Source organism: Gastrolobium bilobum, unplaced genomic scaffold (assembly GCF_033153095.1).
Source record: "Gastrolobium bilobum isolate Gb01-03AN ecotype WA unplaced genomic scaffold, APGP_CSIRO_Gbil_v1 utg370742, whole genome shotgun sequence".
Taxonomy (NCBI): domain Eukaryota; kingdom Viridiplantae; phylum Streptophyta; class Magnoliopsida; order Fabales; family Fabaceae; genus Gastrolobium; species Gastrolobium bilobum.
This window is the reverse complement of record NW_026897119.1, coordinates 1-18907: the sequence shown is the minus strand read 5'-3', so window position 1 is coordinate 18907 and position 18907 is coordinate 1. Positions and strand designations below refer to the sequence as shown.

At 35.6% G+C, this 18907-nt stretch overlaps 1 protein-coding gene across 1 annotated transcript; it reads right to left on the bottom strand.

Moving 5' to 3' along the window:
• Positions 1-2015: 2015 nt before the first annotated feature.
• On the bottom strand, positions 2016-4682 carry LOC133304310 (cation/H(+) antiporter 15-like). The gene is made up of 3 exons (XM_061504321.1): positions 4497-4682; positions 3383-4390; positions 2016-3260 (listed from the first exon to the last, which is right to left on the bottom strand). The coding sequence occupies exons 1-3, from the start codon at positions 4680-4682 to the stop codon at positions 2016-2018; spliced, it is 2439 nt and encodes an 812-aa protein (XP_061360305.1).
• Between the last annotated feature and the right edge of the window lie 14225 nt (positions 4683-18907).

Genomic DNA, 18907 nt, shown 5'->3' with positions numbered 1-18907 from the left:
AGTCACTTAACATAGGTTAAGTGGCTTTAAGCGGGTATTGGTTCGTCTATCTATTCAACTCCAATAATTACCAAACTTTACCCAAAAGTCTGGAATATTATTCTAGGAATATTACTATTTTTATTTTTATATTTTGGGTACTTTTGCCAGTACCCATTTATACCCCTTAATTTTCACTGAGTACACTTTTTAACTCCAAAGTGACTCAGATTCCTTTAATTAAGCCTTATACTTAATTTCACTCACTAAAACATGTTTAATTAATTAATTACACTTGATTTACTAATTAATTAAGATGGGCTATTATATCGAGAGCTCGAGGGATTTCTCCTGGAGATGTATTGCACTTTGCATAGATATGTATTTACTGCATTATTATTGTTATTGCTATTACACTGATATGGAACTGTGGGGTGGAGAGATGCTCCAAGGACCCCTGGTTTACTGGATATATTCGTATATCTCACCCCGTGTTGTGGGGACCCCCTTTCAGGTAAGGATGCTGCAGGAGCCTCTGGTGGCAAGTGGCCATATCTGGATTATGCATGAAATGTGGCATTTCTTTTGAGATTGTACATGTTGTTTTGTAGCTCACATGTATAGAATTAAATGAATAGGCAATGCTAGATTTATGATTTGTATATTGGAATGGACTTAGCCTATGCTCATGCCTTTGGTCATCTCTTTTGTTGATGAGAGCCAAGGGAATGATCATAGTATTTTGTAAGCTAAGTTCCATGATTTGTAATGGGTATGTAATGTAAATGATGCCACTTGAAATTCAGATATGCATGCTTTTATGTATTGAGTTATTGAATTGGTTGGGCTGAGAAATCTTATTAGGTACCTAGTTCTAAATTGGGAATTGTTGAGAAAACAAGGGTTATGCTGCCCAAATTTTAGTACAAGCCATGAGGAAAAGGGCATGCATGTCCCTTTAGATGTGTTTGTATTATGCAAGAACTAAGAACCATTTATGAAGAGGAAATTATATGATAGGTTGGGACGGTGGTGTATGTATGGAAGTTGTAGATATTTTTCTTAGCTTTCCATAGAGACCAATATTGTGTGAATTGGACATGTATAACTCTAGTTAGAGGTAAAATACTAAGAATTGGTGAAACCTTCAGAGCTTTGGCGCATCTGGCGCCAAACTTGGCGCACATCACGCCATTTTGCTCGAAAGCTTCTGTTTCGTGGCGCAATTCGCGCCGGAGTTGGCGCAAATCGCGCCGGGATCACCAGCTGGCGCACCTGGCGCCAACCTTGGCGCCTCCAGCGCCATTTCGATGGGGAGCTTCTGTTTCGTTGGCGCCCGCCGCGCCACAGCTGGCGCCGGTCGCGCCGGGATCAGCAGGATTCACGCGCTCGTTTCGTAGAAAACCCATAACTTGGGCTACAGTGCTCCGATTTGAGCGCGGTTTGAACCCACGCGTAGCTAACGAAGAGATCTACAATATAGTAGAAGTTGTGAAATAAACAAGAAGTAAATTAATGGTTTAGAAATGGAGTAATAACATGATGTTAAGCTTGGTTTATCTGGTTCCGCAAGGTAATATGGTTATGATCACGCAATTGGATATTTTAAATTCGGCGTCGTTTTAAAAAGAAAAATTTATCCGGATTTTTAATTGAGCCAATGTGATTGTAACTGCGCTTAATATCATAATGCGATGTTAACAAACCGGTTCTAGAACGGGGTGTTACAGGAATCCTCCAAGGATCCCTAGTTTATTGAGATGTTTATCTCACCTCACATTTCGGGGTTTATTAAAAAATCTTGATTGTAAAAAAAGTTTTTTAATTTTTTTTTTTAAAATCCCTCCAATTCTAAATAGCCTTTTAAAATTTGTAAGACTTTTTTATCTCAAAAAATTCTTTTAAAATCATAATCCAATAACCCCCTTAGACTAGCCTTGACCTCAAACATTTCATGGGGAATTGACATGAAAAAGAGGCACTAAGAATACAGCTTAACTTACATATTTCTCACATGCTTTAGTGGCTTAAAACCCTTATTCTGTCTTCACAACAAGCTGCTCAGAGCCATCATCATTAGTGTTCTTGTGGTTGTGATGCTTTCCAAAAATCATTCCTCCGTACCCATATTGTTGCACAACTAGCAAAGATGAGCGCGAACCAAAACTGTTTGATGCCAAGATATCCCCTATAACACCAAGTTCTAAGCAATCACACCATTCCAATAATCTCGAGAAGACCTGAGAGTTCCTACAATTCCCTTGTCCAACTATGTATAAATCGCAGCCAATTTTTTCTAGCTTATTGATGACTTTGGGAATTTCTTCAGCAGTATGTGCATCAACCTCTGAGTAGGATATAGAATCATCATTGTTCACTGCCTTAAGTCTAAATGAACTTATATAATCATCATCTACCTCTTTCTGCTTCTCACTATCCATCACAGCAAATAACAGCCCTCTTGCATCATCTTGAATTGAAGAGTCTACTTCTGCAGCTTCATCATACAAAAGAATTCGAACCACTAATAGTTTGATTCCTGGATGCCCTGCCATCCTCCATGCAACAGCTAAGGCTTCACGATCGTCAGGCCCCCCAACAAAGATCATAATAATCCGCATGTTCATTTTGGACACTGAACCATGATCACCATCAACAAAGATTCCCACAGAACAAGGTGCACCTTGCATTACATTTTGGTTTATGTCTTTGTATACAGCATTTGTTTCAACCGTACCTTCAGAATTTAAATGTTTGTGAAATGGAAGAAGAATTAAGCTTGTGCCTATCGCATTTGCTGCGTTGTAAATGTCCTCATGAATGGTGTCATAGGTTGACACAACATTTGAGGTCTCAACTCTCACAGCATCATATTTCTCTCCGAATGCTTCAAAGGTATTGGTGATGCTTTTCAACTCTGCCTGTGTTCTGGTCAGATTTTGATCCCCGGGATGGCTACTAGGCTTTTGCATATGGGCAGCAACAAGGGCAGCACCACGTCCTGTAAATTCAACAAGGTATTGGGCAAAAACATGTATTGGTGAAACTCTGGTTGCATTAAAAGATTCAAAGATTCTGATCATGCCGGTGGCATGGCCAGTGTTGTGGACGCATGCCATAATTCGAAGCTCTGCATCTGCTCTTAGCTTTTGTACAGTCTTTAACTTGTTCTGCTCAAATCTCTTTCTTGGCTTGAAGACGAGATCGATGACTGGAGACACTATTACAGTCATGAGAAGAACACCAGAGAGAATAACACAATATGTTGGTACAGTAATAATCTGCGATAACATACATGTGTTAAAAAGATTATATTAGATTAAATTAAATTGCAATTCTGAATAGAGTAATTAAAGAATTTTATTAAATACTGTATATGCACGATTCAAATATATCACAATACCTTTCTATCCCAAGCAATGTTTAGCATTATCAATGCCATGGCACCCTTGGTATTCAGAAGCAATCCTAAGGCTAAACCATCTCGAGTGCGCATACCAAAGAAAGAAGTGGCGAATAAAGTGCTTAAAATCTTTGGGACACATAACAAGAGCACCACAAGCAGTGTCAAGGGCCAATGTCCCTGGTTAAAAATGATGGGCAACGCAAATCTCAATCCACTACCAGCAAAGAAGAGCGGTGCAAGAAACCCGCTACCAAAATCACCAGCAACTGAAATCATCAAGTCCGCAAATCTTCCATGAGGTAAGATTAATCCAAACACAAAACCTCCAACAATGCCATGTGTGCCAAGAATTTCAGTAATATATGAACAAGCGAAAACACCCATCCCCAAAAATAGTAATTGATCATAATCCCACTCATCCTTTTCTGTCTTGCGATCAATAAACCTTACAATGATAGGACGTAATACAAAGATGCAAAATACAATGAATACCACGGTACTTAGCACTGAGTAGATGGCCGCAGGACCATTAATTGTGAATGGAACCAATAAAATGAAAAGAATCCAACTATAAGTGTCACTAATCATTGCAGCTGTTAAAGCGGTTTTGCCAAGACCAGTATAAAGGAGTTTTAGCTCAGAAAGGGTGTGAGCTAGGACTGGAAAACCTGTAACAGTAAGAACTAAAGTCCAAAGTAAATAGGCATGACCTGTACTTCCTTCAAGCTTATATAGATCACTATCGACATAAAATTTTCGATGTAGAGCATATAAACCCGGTGCCATAATCACGGGAAAGATTATCCCGGAAACGGCTATGCTTGCAGCCTTTTTATGTCCATATAGAATGGTATTTAAGTTCATCTCCAAACCACTGAGGAATGCATAGAAGATGACTCCAATGTTACACAGGACTTCCACATTAAGAACCCCATTCACTGGATAGAGGAAATTATAAATATATGGGAATTTCGCCAGTAATGTTGCTTTCAATAAGAAACCAACCTACATTAATTAACAAATTATTAGGATGACAAAATAGAAATTTTTGTGATTGTTTATTATAAACAAAACATGTTGTACATTTATATGTATATATATATATACTTACAGAGATATGTGAAATAAGATGAGGTTGATGGAGGGGTTTAAAGATAACGTAGAAAAGATGAGAAAACAATGCGACGTATCCAATTTGGACGGAGAGAATGGCGAGCTTCGAATTTAGGATGTCTTCAGTTTGCCAGAACTGACTATTACTGAACGATACTTGATGACATTTCTGCAAAGTCTCCATATTTTCTCCCCTCTGATTCAATTATTTTTATGTTGTGGTTTTTCCTTCTAAACCCTTTTTTTCTTTTTCTTTTTTGACTTCAATGTTGCGTTTGTATGTTTGATGAGAGAACAATGTTACAACCATTTTGATCTATTTGTGGTGGTATTTACCTTATTGCCAGTTATAATTTCTAATTATTGGCTTATTTTGTTATATATCCCCCTATTCTGGAACAACAATTGCTGTTGCAGTTACGAATTATTATCGCTTTGTTTTTCCTTTTTTTTATTTCACACATTACACACACAATACAATTGTCATTTGTTAAGTCATTAGTTATCAACATTTGTGGGGTTTACAGATATTTCGACATGTTGAATGGATTAACTACCTTTTTTTTTTTTTCTTAAAGAAGTTGTTGGTTAACTAATTAATACACGTTAAACAAAAGTAGTTTAGCATAAGATAGGTGTAGAGTTTTAAAAGTAAAAGGAATATTCATCTTATTATTCATTAACAAACGAAAATTTGAAAAATGAATTCTAAAATTTATATATTAAAAGTTTCCGGTAAATAAGAAAATGTGTTCATGTGTCATCTTATCCCATAAGGATATAAATGTATAAAAAAAAAAAATTGGATCTCTCCATTGATTTATCAATTATGCAATTATTCCAGTTCAAGTTGGGTATCATCGATCATAAAGTTTTCAACATAAATGTGTACTAGGGGTATAGAACTCGAAAACACTGATGAAGCTGGATCAATCTCCACTAGTTGATCCATGTATTTGGTAGAAATACAATTCTACAGTTGAAATTGATCCTAATAATTGAATTAAATCAAATATTTTTGGGCCATCTAGACGGAAAATTACTGAGTTATCTTAGAGTATTTCAAAATAGAGGACTTACTTTGGAGTCATTTGTTCAAACTTTGAAGTTTAAATCTGAATTTCCCAAAGATAATATTAAATTTGGGAAGATTCAGAAGTTTAATAAGCTCGCACAGACTGGATCTTCTTGATCTGCAGTTTGTGTAACACTGAATTATGAAATGGAACATAATCAAGGGCGGACCTATATGGAGCTAGGATGGGCCTCCGCCCCCTCTTAAATATGAAAATATACTCTACTATATGATATACAACATGGTATGAAAAAGAAAAATTTTGAAAGTACTTTTAAAAAGTGAAAGACAAGCGATGATATTCATAAGAAAAGTGTTCCACCCGTTAATTGCACCCAATTAGAGATAACTATTATTTACCAGATTCAACCTGCCAAAATATATAACAGGTTTTGTTCTTGGTTTGTTACTCTCCCGAGTCAATGTGGAAAGCTGATTTTTCCATTTTATACAAAGAAGAGTTCAGTTTGTAATGCATATTTGTTTTTTTTGGTAACCTAATTTGTAATGCATATTTACTCTACTTGTCAAATTTGTCTAGAATTTGATTTTATATTGATTGATAATCTAATTTTCTTTTCATAATCATTAAAAATATGTACAGATTGTTATATCAAAACTCAGGAGAAAAATATTTAAGTTTGACTTTGTTGGCAAAGAAAAAAGGTCAATAATAGTTATCAATTATTAGTTGGGACCAAATGCTAAAAATAAATAACATTAATTAATTTACTGCTTCTGCTGAATAACAGTTAAGTGAGAAAATAAGATTATGAAAAAATTAAAGAAAGTGCAATTATAACACTAGAAGGCATAAAGGTAAACAATAAAAAATTGATCTTACAAACAAAATATTTGATCTTAAAGCTAGTTATTTATTGAAATAGGGGGTGCATTGGAGCACTGTTACCAGAAGCAAAATATTGGCAATTTTTTTTGTAATTTTATTAGGTTCTTTTTAATAAGTGTTTTTGTATTCTTAGTATGATCATCCAACCAAAATTGACATTGCATTTTCATAATAATAATATAAATTTTCGCCTTCCATTATATAATTTTCTGAGTCTGTCACTGAAGAAAATGTGCTCAACTCTATATTATAAGGGCTTTATATTTCTCACGTGATAGGAATCAAAAACTTTTCTTATGCATACTCAACCAAAGTGGGACCCATTATGAGAGAGAGAGAAAACAAACCAAAAAAGTAGAAGCATGTGGAACGATGGGTGAGTAGGAATTTATTCTACTCTCATGCAACATGAGAACTTCATTACCCATATTATAACGGTGTTTATCTCATCATCTTTTTTCTCTTACATGTAGTTGGAGATTGTGAAATCCACTGCTGGCGTCTTTGAGGTTGTTTACCTAAGCTTTTCTGCTTCAGTACGGTTCTTGTTCTGAGCTTTAGAATTCATATATGCTTCTGGTTTGTGTAGGTTCTACAGCGGCTGGTGAAGGAGCATCGTACAATGGCTCTGGGAGGATGCTTTCATCCTTTAACTTTGTGGTTTCTCACATGGCATCAATGTTCTCTGTTGGGGTGTACGTGTATATCACATCAACGATTCAATATGCTCAATGGTTATGAATGTTGCTTCAGGGATATTTAAAATATTTTGCGGTTTTCAATATTGTTGCAAAATAGTATTAGATCCATTTGTGACAGTGTGTATAAAAATATTTTGTTGGGAGAAATTTATTTACTCAACATAATCTCCCAGAGATTAGTTTTCGATTATTAGCCAGAGAATAACTTGAGAAATAAAAAAAAAATATTACTAGATCAGAAAACAAAATTTAATATGATTTATCCAAAATTGGACAATATTCACACTAGAGATTAAAATCAAAAATAATATTATATTTACAAATTTTTTATTTATAAATTTTTACGATCTCAATCTATGATGCACGGACACGGACATGGGACACGGGACACGACACGACACGCCGACACGTTAATTTTAAAAAATGTCATATTTGGACACGTTGGGACACGTTTTGATATTAAATAAAAATTTTAATATATATAATATGATTTATATTTAATACATATAAGAGTCCATAATAAGTCATATAACCAATTAAATATTTAAATTTCATAACATAAATATAAATATAAATAGTTTTTCGTAGTTTGTTAATTATACATTTCAAATTTTACAACAGAAAAAAATTAATTTATGAATTATTTCTTTTATATTTAGTTAACAAAAAAAAAATTAAGATTTAAAAAAATAAATAAATAAATAAAACAAAAAAAACGTGTACGAGCGTGTCTGAGCGTGTCTCCAAATGTTGACCGCGTGTCCCCAAATATTGACCGTGTGTCGGAACGTGTCGGAGAGTTGACCGCGTGTCCTCAAATGTTGACCGCGTGTCGGACACGTGTTCGACACGTAAATTTCAAAAAAAAAAAGCGTGTCCATGTAACGGAGATCTCAATTATATATTTCAGAAATACAAATACTTAAATATGTATTTTTTCGAAATATATAACTGAGTTTTGTAAAAATTTATAAATTAAAAAATTATAAATATAATCTTATTCCAAAATCAATTTTAGATATCCAGTATACAATAATAATTTTTTTTCAAAACCCAAGAATCTTGGACAAGAACCTTGTGTACCATCTCACTATTTGTGCCTTCTTACTTTCCGTACAGTATCTCATCGTCATCCCTTTTAAATAATTTGCCAATTATTATAAGGGATCAATATTTCTCCGAGAGAAGCTTATATCCAATCACTTTTTATAATTATATATTTTGAAAAGTATATAATTATAATATTAAAATTATTTTTTTTCTCTCTTCAAAAACTTTTCATAAATTTGTCGACAGATGTGAAGAGAGAAAAAAAATAATTTTAATATTATAATTATGTACTCCTAGGAGTGTATAATTATAAGAGGGTATGTAGAGATAAGCTTATCTCAAGTGGCTTGGATGAGAAATATGTTTCTCTTATTATAAAAGGTTTAATATCTCTCATATTGTAAAAGATGAGTTTTATTTCTTACACACACATAAAAGTGTGTGAGATCTATTTTTTTTCTCTCTTTTTTCTTTACATAATCACATATATAACTCACAAATTTTTATACGTGTGTAGAAGATAATTTTATCCTGCAAACATGATAATCATCAAACCCTACTATAAATTAGCACAAATTGGGGAACCGTTATTGTAATTAATCAATTTTCCATTATAACCAATAATAGAGCCAATCAAATCTCCATTAACCCCAACGAAGCGAGAGTTTTGTGCCAACAAATGTAAATGCCTTTTTATTCTCATAAATGCCCATTAATTTTTACTTCAAGACCAATTGTTCTCTCAATTTATTGAATTTTAAGTTTTTAAGATTGTGTTAGTATATATCATTGCTTAATGGATGTGTCGATTGAAAGACAAATAATGGTAATTATTATCAAATAAAGACATCGTATTTTCACTGTGGTAAAAAAAAATTATCTCTTCGTGAAATTTCCTTAACTTTCAAACATATTATACAAGTGGTGAGGTTAGCAGATATTAACTAGAGCGCCAGATCTATTTATAATTATAACTACCCAATTGGATTGTTATTATGTCAGTGAAAATAAGAGGATACTCTGTTCATGAAGAGCGCTTTTGGATATACTATTGTAGATTTGAGATATTATCGTTGTGAAGGGAAAAGTCTCTTTCTGAATACATCTTCTCTTTTTTAGAGTTACCCAACCCTAATTACCTCTTTGAGACGAGTTGGCTCCCTCCGGTATCCCCACGAGCTTCGACTCTTTGAGCCGGCTATGAGACTAATCCGGAGTGCGGGGAGCAGTGATGGCTAAAGGTTCAGCCCCCTCCCAAGAATGCATTCAGCAGGAATCAAACACATGTTCAACCCCACTAACTCAGCGCCTAATTACCAACTGAGCTGCACCCATTGGGTAAGAATAGCTCTTCTCTTGTATTATTTAAGGGAGTTAATTTTCTCGAAAAAAATTTCATGCTACACACATAATACATGAGTGAAGTCTATAAAAAATAATATGAAACACACTCATGTATTGTGTGTGTAGCATGAAAAATTTTTCTCAATTAAAATAATAAAATTATATCCAATTATTTAATCAATAAACATCACTGTTTTATTACCTTCATCTTTCTCTCAATCTTTCCCAATCCCCAAAATTTCTTACCTGCAAACCCTAATTTTTTTACCTTTACAAAATCATTTTTATCCCCATTTATTTTGAAGCTCTTTCTTACCTTTTATTTATCTATTGTGAGAGGGCTGGTCAGTACCCTTATTACTGACGGAGAATCATTATTGTTTGCGTAATCACATGCACTAGTTATATTTATGAATCATATGAGAAAGAAGAAAGATATTCTTATGCCGGTAGCATGTCTGGATCTGATTTCAATATCGTATTACAGTGAAGAACCGCAACAATGCCACACACGGGTCTATCGATTCGAGGCCTTATTGTGTCAGTAACAAATATTGTCGAATTAATGTAATTTTTAAATTGTTCTAGCCTTTCTTGAAAGCTTAGTTCATCATGTTTGAAATTGTATTTACTTTATCTATATTTTATTCTCGGAATAAGATATTATGTCTAGTTTTTTTATATTTATTGAACATATTTATCTTCAATACTATTAAATCGAAATCTAAACTAACTTTCATCTTTTTTCTTTCCTTATGAAGTATACACGTAATAAAATGATAAATAAGATATCGTTTTCACGAGTATTAATTTATCAAGCAATAATTTATCTACGAGATCAAAGTTAGATTATAATAACCCTAACCGGTGAAATAAATAATTTAGGATTATATTTGTGATAAAATGATAAAATTGAATTAAGAATATAATTTTATGAATTTAGACCCTTCTTGGGGAAAAATATGAATAGTAAATTTTATCGGGTAAAATACTATAGTGCAATTTTACCGAAAAGCTAAAAAATGAGATTATTATTATAAAAATTCAATATATTTCAAACAAGTCATTTAAGTCCAAGAAAATAATTATGAGAATGAAGTTTGGAGACCAAATTACTATATGCAAAAATTGACCTAAACTCAATTATGATGTGATAAAATAATTCTTTGGGGAATTTAAGGATATGGAAACAAAGTTATTAAAGTTGGATCAAGTAGGAAAAATTAGATTTTAGTGCATTAAAACCAAGAATTAATTAGTATTTTCTTAAGTTTTTAGGTCAAAAGTCAACCTTTTAACTAATAGGTATTAAAATTAAGGAAAAATATTTTCTCATGTTGCATGTCAATTCTCATGTTGTGACACTGCAATTTGCATGCAAAACTTTTTTTTTTTTTAATAAATATGAAACCCACCGCTAGTTGAGTCAGAACATCACATGAGAAAATCAAATCCCTGAAATTAAACAATAAAAACCTTTCATTTTCATTTGAGCTCCACGAACCCATTCCCTCTACAGTCGAGAACCGAGCCTCTCTTGTGAGTGTGTAGAAATTTCCTTCTTCCATTTCAAGACACTTTCAAGCCAAACATTCAACATAGAAGTTGTTGATTAAGGTCTTAGGAAGAAAACCCACAAACAACTTCACCTTGGGGGGCTGTTTTTGGTGTGTGTCTCCTCCTTCTCCATGCGCGGGTACTATTCATTCTGCAGCAAAATGACGGTGATTGGTTAGCTTGAAGCTTTGGGAATGCTTGTTAGTTGATTTAGAGTTGATTCAAGACAAGAAACTTGAGTTTAAACGGTTATTTTCTTGATTTCAACTGAGATTTTCCTTTGTTTTTCATGAAGTTTCATGGAGAAAATGTCAATACAATGTTGTGGTTTGTGTTGGTTGATGACTGTCCATTCAATTGGAAATGAATTTAGTATGCTTTAGCTAAAAGAAAATCATGAAAGTTTGTTGAAAATTCAAAAAGGGAAATCTGCCTTCTTGGTAAAAATGATGAAATGGGGTGTTTGATTATATGTGAATAAGAAAATTGATTGGTATATGATGAGGGATGAGTGCTATTGGTTGTGGAATAGTTTGAACCAAGTAAAGATTGTAAAAAAAAATTAAAACCTTCATGAACCCTATATGTATACCATTTTCGGCCTTCATGAAAATTGTGGGTGTTGACATTGTGTTTTATGATGTTTTACATGTGTTGACATAATTAGGATTGATGATTAATTAATGGATTGATTTGGTTGATTGTTGAAAATGTAAAATTGTGGAATTGGCTTATGACACAATGTAGGGTATATGTGAGGGAAATTGATTTGGGAGGCTTGTTAGCCTTGCATTGACAATGGTTGATGTATGCTTGATGATGGAGTGAACAATGAGGTGATTAAAATAAAGGAAAGTATGAAAATCCCATAAGCCTCCTCTTGTGCTTGTCTCGGCCATTGGGGGAAAGAGTGGTGATGAGATGTGTTTAATTATCAAATGGATAATGTGTATGATTTGTGAGCTAAGTTAAGAGTTAACTAGTCAATTGAACCATGAAAACATAATGGGCCCTTATGCCTTAGGTTCGGCCATATGGGGTTGTTGGGCTTAAGGACTTAAGAAATTGGTAAATAATACCTAGGAGGCACTCTCATGTCATTCCTAGTATAAGTATGAGTATGAAACCATGTGGTTGCTTGTCTAACAAGTAATCACCCTTTATGGTCCTATATGTTAAGTTTTAGAAGGAATTAGTAATGACTTATTGTTTGGCATATAATTGGCATGACAATATATGAAGTAAGATTTTGTTAAGGATGAAATGACATTAAACCGATTGGTATGTTATATATGAAAATTATGAAATCATTAAAGTGTGAATGTCTTGTAATTAATGCTTGGCATTTAACTTATGTAATAAATGCTTGATATTGATTCCTACTCTAGGTTTGTCCCTAGGGATATTGATTTGGTGGATCAAGCTTTGGAGGGAGGTAATTAGTTTTCTTGCGAATCTAGTAAGCAATTTGTGTAGGCTTCAAGAGGTAAGCTCTTTATTTAAGGAACTTCCTCCTCTTTTATACTTCACCATGGTCCAGTGGGGCTATGGTTTGGATAATTGTATGATTGTAGGTTTGATACCTAGTATAGGTGCATTATATAGACAAATATCATAAGATGATCTGATGTGATATGTATAATGTTTGGTTCATGGCCATTGAACTATTGTATGAGTATGCTTTCACTGAGGGACCCAAGCCTCTAGAGTATACCATACAGAGGGACCCAAGCCTCCATGAGGGACTCGAGCCTCATTGCATGGAATCCTCGGGACTCAAGCCTTGGATTATCATGCGGGATCTTTTGGGGGGACCCAAGCCCTTGGGAGAATCCGTTAGACTATCCACTGGAGGACTCAAGCTCCTGAAAGTCATATATGTATGATAATATGTGATATGTTGTGTTGATATATGATGTTATGATATGCTCTGTATCTGACCCTTCATGCATGAAGTGGGCTCAGGGGTGGAGATGACTCTATAAACCCTGAGCTTACTGAGACTATTTGTCTCACCCTTTATCGGGGACATGTTTCAGGTGTACAGACCATTGGTGGGCCCTCTAGGGCCAAGGATGTTGTTCAGGGCTAGAGGAATTGGCATACTAGATTAGACAGTCTTTCTTTTTGGAAATTTTTGTATATTCATTTTTGGGTCAGGATGTATGACCAGTGTTTTGTATATGGCCTGTATATGTTTTGAGAGATTGCTCATTCATGATGTATATACAGTTGATATCTTAGGCATTTATGTGTGTATTTATTCAATTGGATACATGTATTCATAAAATGTATATGCTATGATCTGTCTAGATGATAAAGTGTGTAGTGGCACACAACCAATAGTGTTTGAGCCCATGGATGGGTCTTATGTCCTTTGTTGGACTATTTGTATATGTATGAACTGTATTGGACTTTTCTGATTGGCAAGGATTGTTATGTGAGTGGGATTAAATCCCCATATTGTCCAGTTTACAGTTGTTGTGTTGTCTGTTCAACTCTTTCAGGGTTGGTACATTATATTATACTCTGAGGGTCATTGACCGTTGATTATGGCCACATGATTGATAAGTTAGTAAAAGGAATTATGTATTAGTATGAGACGGTACAATTTGATTAATATGGAAAAAGTTTCATGATGTGCAATACATCAAGTGTAAAAGAAAATTAAAAAGTTAATTCACAAAGTTACGTAGGTAAATGGTGAGACTTATATGTAAGACTTACACTTATGCATGTTAATTATGCTGCGCTTTAGTACCATATGTATGTTAACTAACCGGCTCGAGACGGGGAAGTTATATGGATCGGCCATAAAATTTGTTGGGAATATGATTGAAATATAAAATGCAAACTAAAACTAACAATTAATTAACAAGAACAATAGTCAAGAACCAAGAATCAAGAACGGAGTGAAATCAAGAATGCAAAGCATAGCCAAGGTATTGATTTCCCAAATGTCTTCCTAATGAATCGATTATTTCCTATAACTAACATTTAATTCATGTTATTGACAATTCTTTCATAATCAATTAAAACTCAATCCCTTGGTGTTTCAATCATTTACCTTATTCAAAACCCTAATCCCTTAGTGATCTCTCCTAGGGCAAGCATTAAGAATAAGAATTAAAGGTTATAGATTTTACAAGTCTATCCCTAGATCAAGCAAAATCTAGCAATTAACCATTCAGAATCTTACACCAACATCCCTATTGTCATGCAATATTCATGTGTTCATCTGTAACACCCCGTTCTAGAACCGGTTTGTTAACATCGCATTATGATATTAAGTGCAGTTACAATCACATGGGTTCAATTAAAATCCGGTTAAATTTTTCATTTTAAAACATGCCGAATTTATAATGCCCAATTGCGTGATCATAACCATATTACTTTGCGGAATCAGATAAATCAAGCTTAATATCATGTTCTTATTCCATTTTTAAAACATTAATTTAATTCTTATTTATTTCCCAACTTCTACTATATTGTAGATTTCTTCGTTAGCTACGCGTGGTTTCAAACCGCTCCTCATTTGGAGCTCTGTAGCTCAAGTTATGACAATTTTACTAACTCAGGTGTATGCTGAAAAACTACGCGGGTAGGGCGCTTAAACTCGCTCCAGGGCGCTTAAGCGCGCACAGACAGAGGGAATTTACATTTTTTAGCCACCAAGGGCGCTTAAGCTCGCTCCAGGGCACTTAAGCGCGCTACCTGGGCGCTTAAGCCCCCATTTTGGGCGCTAAAGCCCCATGCGGCAGAAAGCTTTTGGTCTTCACAGGTGCATCAGGGCGCTTAAGCCCCCTCATGGGCGCTTAAGCCCCCTGAGCAGGCTTAAGCCTCCATTTGCAGGCTTAAGCCCCCTCTTCTGGGCAATTTCCTATACTCATATTTTTCTTGCATCTTTCTTGGGGAATCAATCCTACACATTTTACAACCTATTTAACAAGCTTGTGATATCCCTATATCATTGCTCAACTCTCATCCTCTCATCATTGATTTAACGGAAATTGGGCAGCATAATCTTTGTTTTCTCAACGTTTCCCAACTTAGCACAAGGTACCTAATTGACTTTCCAGCTCAACATATCCAATACATAAAAATACATTCATGCATTTAACTTACAGTAAGCATCATACACCAATATCTTCATTACTTACAATATTACATCATGTCTTAATTACAAATCTCATATACATGCCAAAGGACTTAGCTACAAAATGAACATGATCAAAGCAAGTAACCCTGTATCAGATACCCATTACTACTACAATGATCATGCACTAAGTCCTCCAAAATACATCATGTGGCATCAAAATATACATATAGCAATGCTAAATGGCATGCAACTCAACATGTCCAGCTATCAGGTACAGTCTACTCACGCTTCTTGCCTCGATCAACCTCACCTCTATCAGTACCTGAAATGATGCCCCACAACACGGGGTGAGATATACGAATATATCACAGTAAACCAGAGGTCCTTGGAGATCACTCCACCCTAAGGTTCACTTTGATGTACACATAATCATAATAGCTTAACACATTCTTATCCACAAGCATCACATGGACTTCCAAGAGAGATCCACTATGGGCTGTTTCTCTTAGGCTCTTACCACATGGAGATCCACATAGGGCTGTTTCCAAGGGAAGTCCTTTCCTCAATCTAGGAACCTCCAAGAGGGATCCACATAGGGCTGTTCCTCTTAGGCTCTAACCACATGGAGATCCACATAGGGCTGTTTCCAAGGGAAGTCCTTTCCTCAATCTAGGAACCTCCAAGAGGGATCCACATAGGGCTGTTCCTCTTAGGCTCTAACCACATGGAGATCCACATAGGGCTGTTTCCAAGGGAAGTTCCTACCAATCATCCTCATCATAATACTATCACGCATAACCTCAATCACAATCCTCAACCATTACCTCATTCATTATTGCTACTTCTATAATCATTCCTCAATTACTCTTAAACAATCAAACATCAACCAATAATCATCAATCAATCATAACATGTATCAATGCATGAATCAATGCATGAGCATACAATCACTATCATAATTACATATCACATCTCATAAACCATTTCTCCTCAACGGAGTATGGTGGAACACTCAATGGGATCAACCACAAGGTCCAAAGGTTTACCTTGCTCTTGAGCTATCCTCAATTGCACACAACCCCAAGGGTTGGTCACTCCACTTGGTCCTCTTGCCTCAATCCTATCAACACAAGGAATACAATCAAACAATGCTAACAATGCAAGGAAATCCATAGTTCCAAGCCTAGATTTCTCCAAACATCAAAGCATACTAAAATAACATTATAAACTCATTTCTACCGATTAAATGTCATTCCTAGCATTTTTCACAACATACTCTAAGCCTCATTCTTCCTTGAACATAGCCAATCTACTCAACATTTCATAAAAAACCCTAAAACACTATTCATTAAACCCTAACCATGAAATTTTCCAAGAAAACAAGGTTCAAGGGTTAGAATCTTACCACCAATGGTCACACAACCAAGGATTGATGGCACCTCAAGCTTCAATGGAGGTTGAAGCTCCCAAAACCCCAAATTCTCACAAAGGGGCGGAACTTTGAGAGGAAAAATCTCACAACACAACACTCCCCACTAAGAACCAAGCTTGGATTATGAAAGAGGGGAAGATTTAGAGTGGTTTAGGCTTTTGAATCACCCAAAACGGTTAAGGTTTCCTCCCTCCTCTCTCTGGTCTTCTCTCTCCCATTCTCTTCCTCCTCCGTCTTCTTCTTTCTGGTGCCTCTGTTTCTCGACGGGGAATTGGGGAAAATGGGGCTCTTTTTTGCTTTCTAAGTCACTTACTTAGTTAAGTGGCTTATGTGGGTATTGGTTCATCTATCTATTCAACTCCATTAATTACCAAACTTTACCCAAAAGTCTGGAATATTATTCTAGGAATATTTATAATTTTATTTTTATATTTCAGGCACTTTTGCCTGTACCCATTTATACCCCTTAATTTTCACTGAGTACACTTTTTAACTCCAAAGTGACTCAGATTCATTTAATTAAGTCTTATACTTAATTTTATTCACTAAAACATGCTTAATTATTTAATTAAATTTAATCAATTAAATGCTTAAGTTTGGGATATTATATTCACCCCACCTTTTTAACGATTTTGTCCTCAAAATCGACAAAACCACTCATTCAATCATCTATGGATTTATCGGAGAACTCTTCTTGTGTTCCCGAAGTTACCCTATTAATCAGTTCCTCTTTTCCTCATCATCTTATCATAAGATGAAATGTTTCATTCATGTTTCAATCTATGTTTTATAATTAGGTGATACTAATATGTTCAAGCACTTTTATCTTTCATTTTCCTCAAGGGTCATACCTATTCACTTGATATTTAACCCTGACCTTCTGCGGTCCTACTAATAACCTCATACATAAAATCTCATCTGATGGAACTTCCAAGAGAGATCCGCTATGGGCTGTTTCTCTTAGGTATCTGACCACAAGGAGGTCCCGAAGGCTAACTCCAAGGGAAGTTCCCCTCAATCTAGACCTTTAATGAGAATTCTCTATCTCATAGGATACTATCCTCATGGAGGTAATACTACCACTACATCCATGGAAAGGTCATTGCATACAACTTACCATCTTTTAGCAATCAATACATAGTCTAGTCTTTAATTACTAGACATAACGAATCACACAATCATAATTGAGTCCACAGTCTAAGCATGTGTGGCTCCAACCTCAATAAACTATGCATGTCATATTAATCTACATGCGTCATACCTCCCGTCAAGCGTGGGAACCTCTCTAGCTGGGGTTGGGTCGAAGTGCTAACATTTGCCGCTGCTGAAGGGTCATAGACCACTTGCACATGAGAAACTCGTCCCACGATCTGGGGACAATCCCTCGCATAGTGACCAGGTCTAGCACACTTGAAACATACGTTTTGACCCATCAAACAAACGCCCTTGTGATGCCTCCCACAGTTGTCACACTGGGGCACAAGAGGTCTTTCATTGTCCCAACTCTGTTGACTCCCGCTTCTCTTAAACTTTTCCTCAGATTGTTTAGCTTGTAATTTCTTCTTTTCATCCATTTTCTTACTCTTTTCTGAAGTAGAGCCAGTTGCTCCACTAGCACCAGATGCTTGTGCCTCGGAAGACTTCTTACTTTTCGGCACACCATAAACTTCTTCCACCTTCCGGCATTGGTTCACGAATCTACTAAACTCTCGGATGTCACAATTTGACATCTTCCGAGACATCTTCTCATTTAGACCCCATTGAAATTTAGCCGGAATGGGTAAGGCTTGGCATATTTCACCAATTCATTGAACTTGGCAAATTGTCATCGACCCTTGCTTGAGATCGTTATACTCATTCTGTTTCTGTTCCCTAGCCTCTCTAGGGAAGTAGTTATCCAAGAACAACGTCTCGAACAACCGCCAGGTGATTTCCCGGCCTTCAGCTTCTAGGGGCTGTACGGTATTAGTCCACCAATCTTCCGCTTCCTCTTCCAGCATATAAACAGAGTAGATTAACTTCATTGCGTCAGGGCATCTCATCACCCTGAATATCTTCTCCATAGCTTGGAGCCATTTCGCAGCCGCCATTGGCTCATAACCTCCCTTAAAAGAATGAGGTTTGTGTTTTCGGAAAGCCATCAATCTTCTATCTTCAGCTTCATGCTCGTCAACACGCTCAACACGTGGTTGACGGACCTCAGTGTGATGGCTATGACTATCAGAATGGTGGCTAGCCTCACCTTCATTGTTACCCGCTACACCCTCTTCCTGTGAAGGAGGTGGAGAAGACGTCACAGTG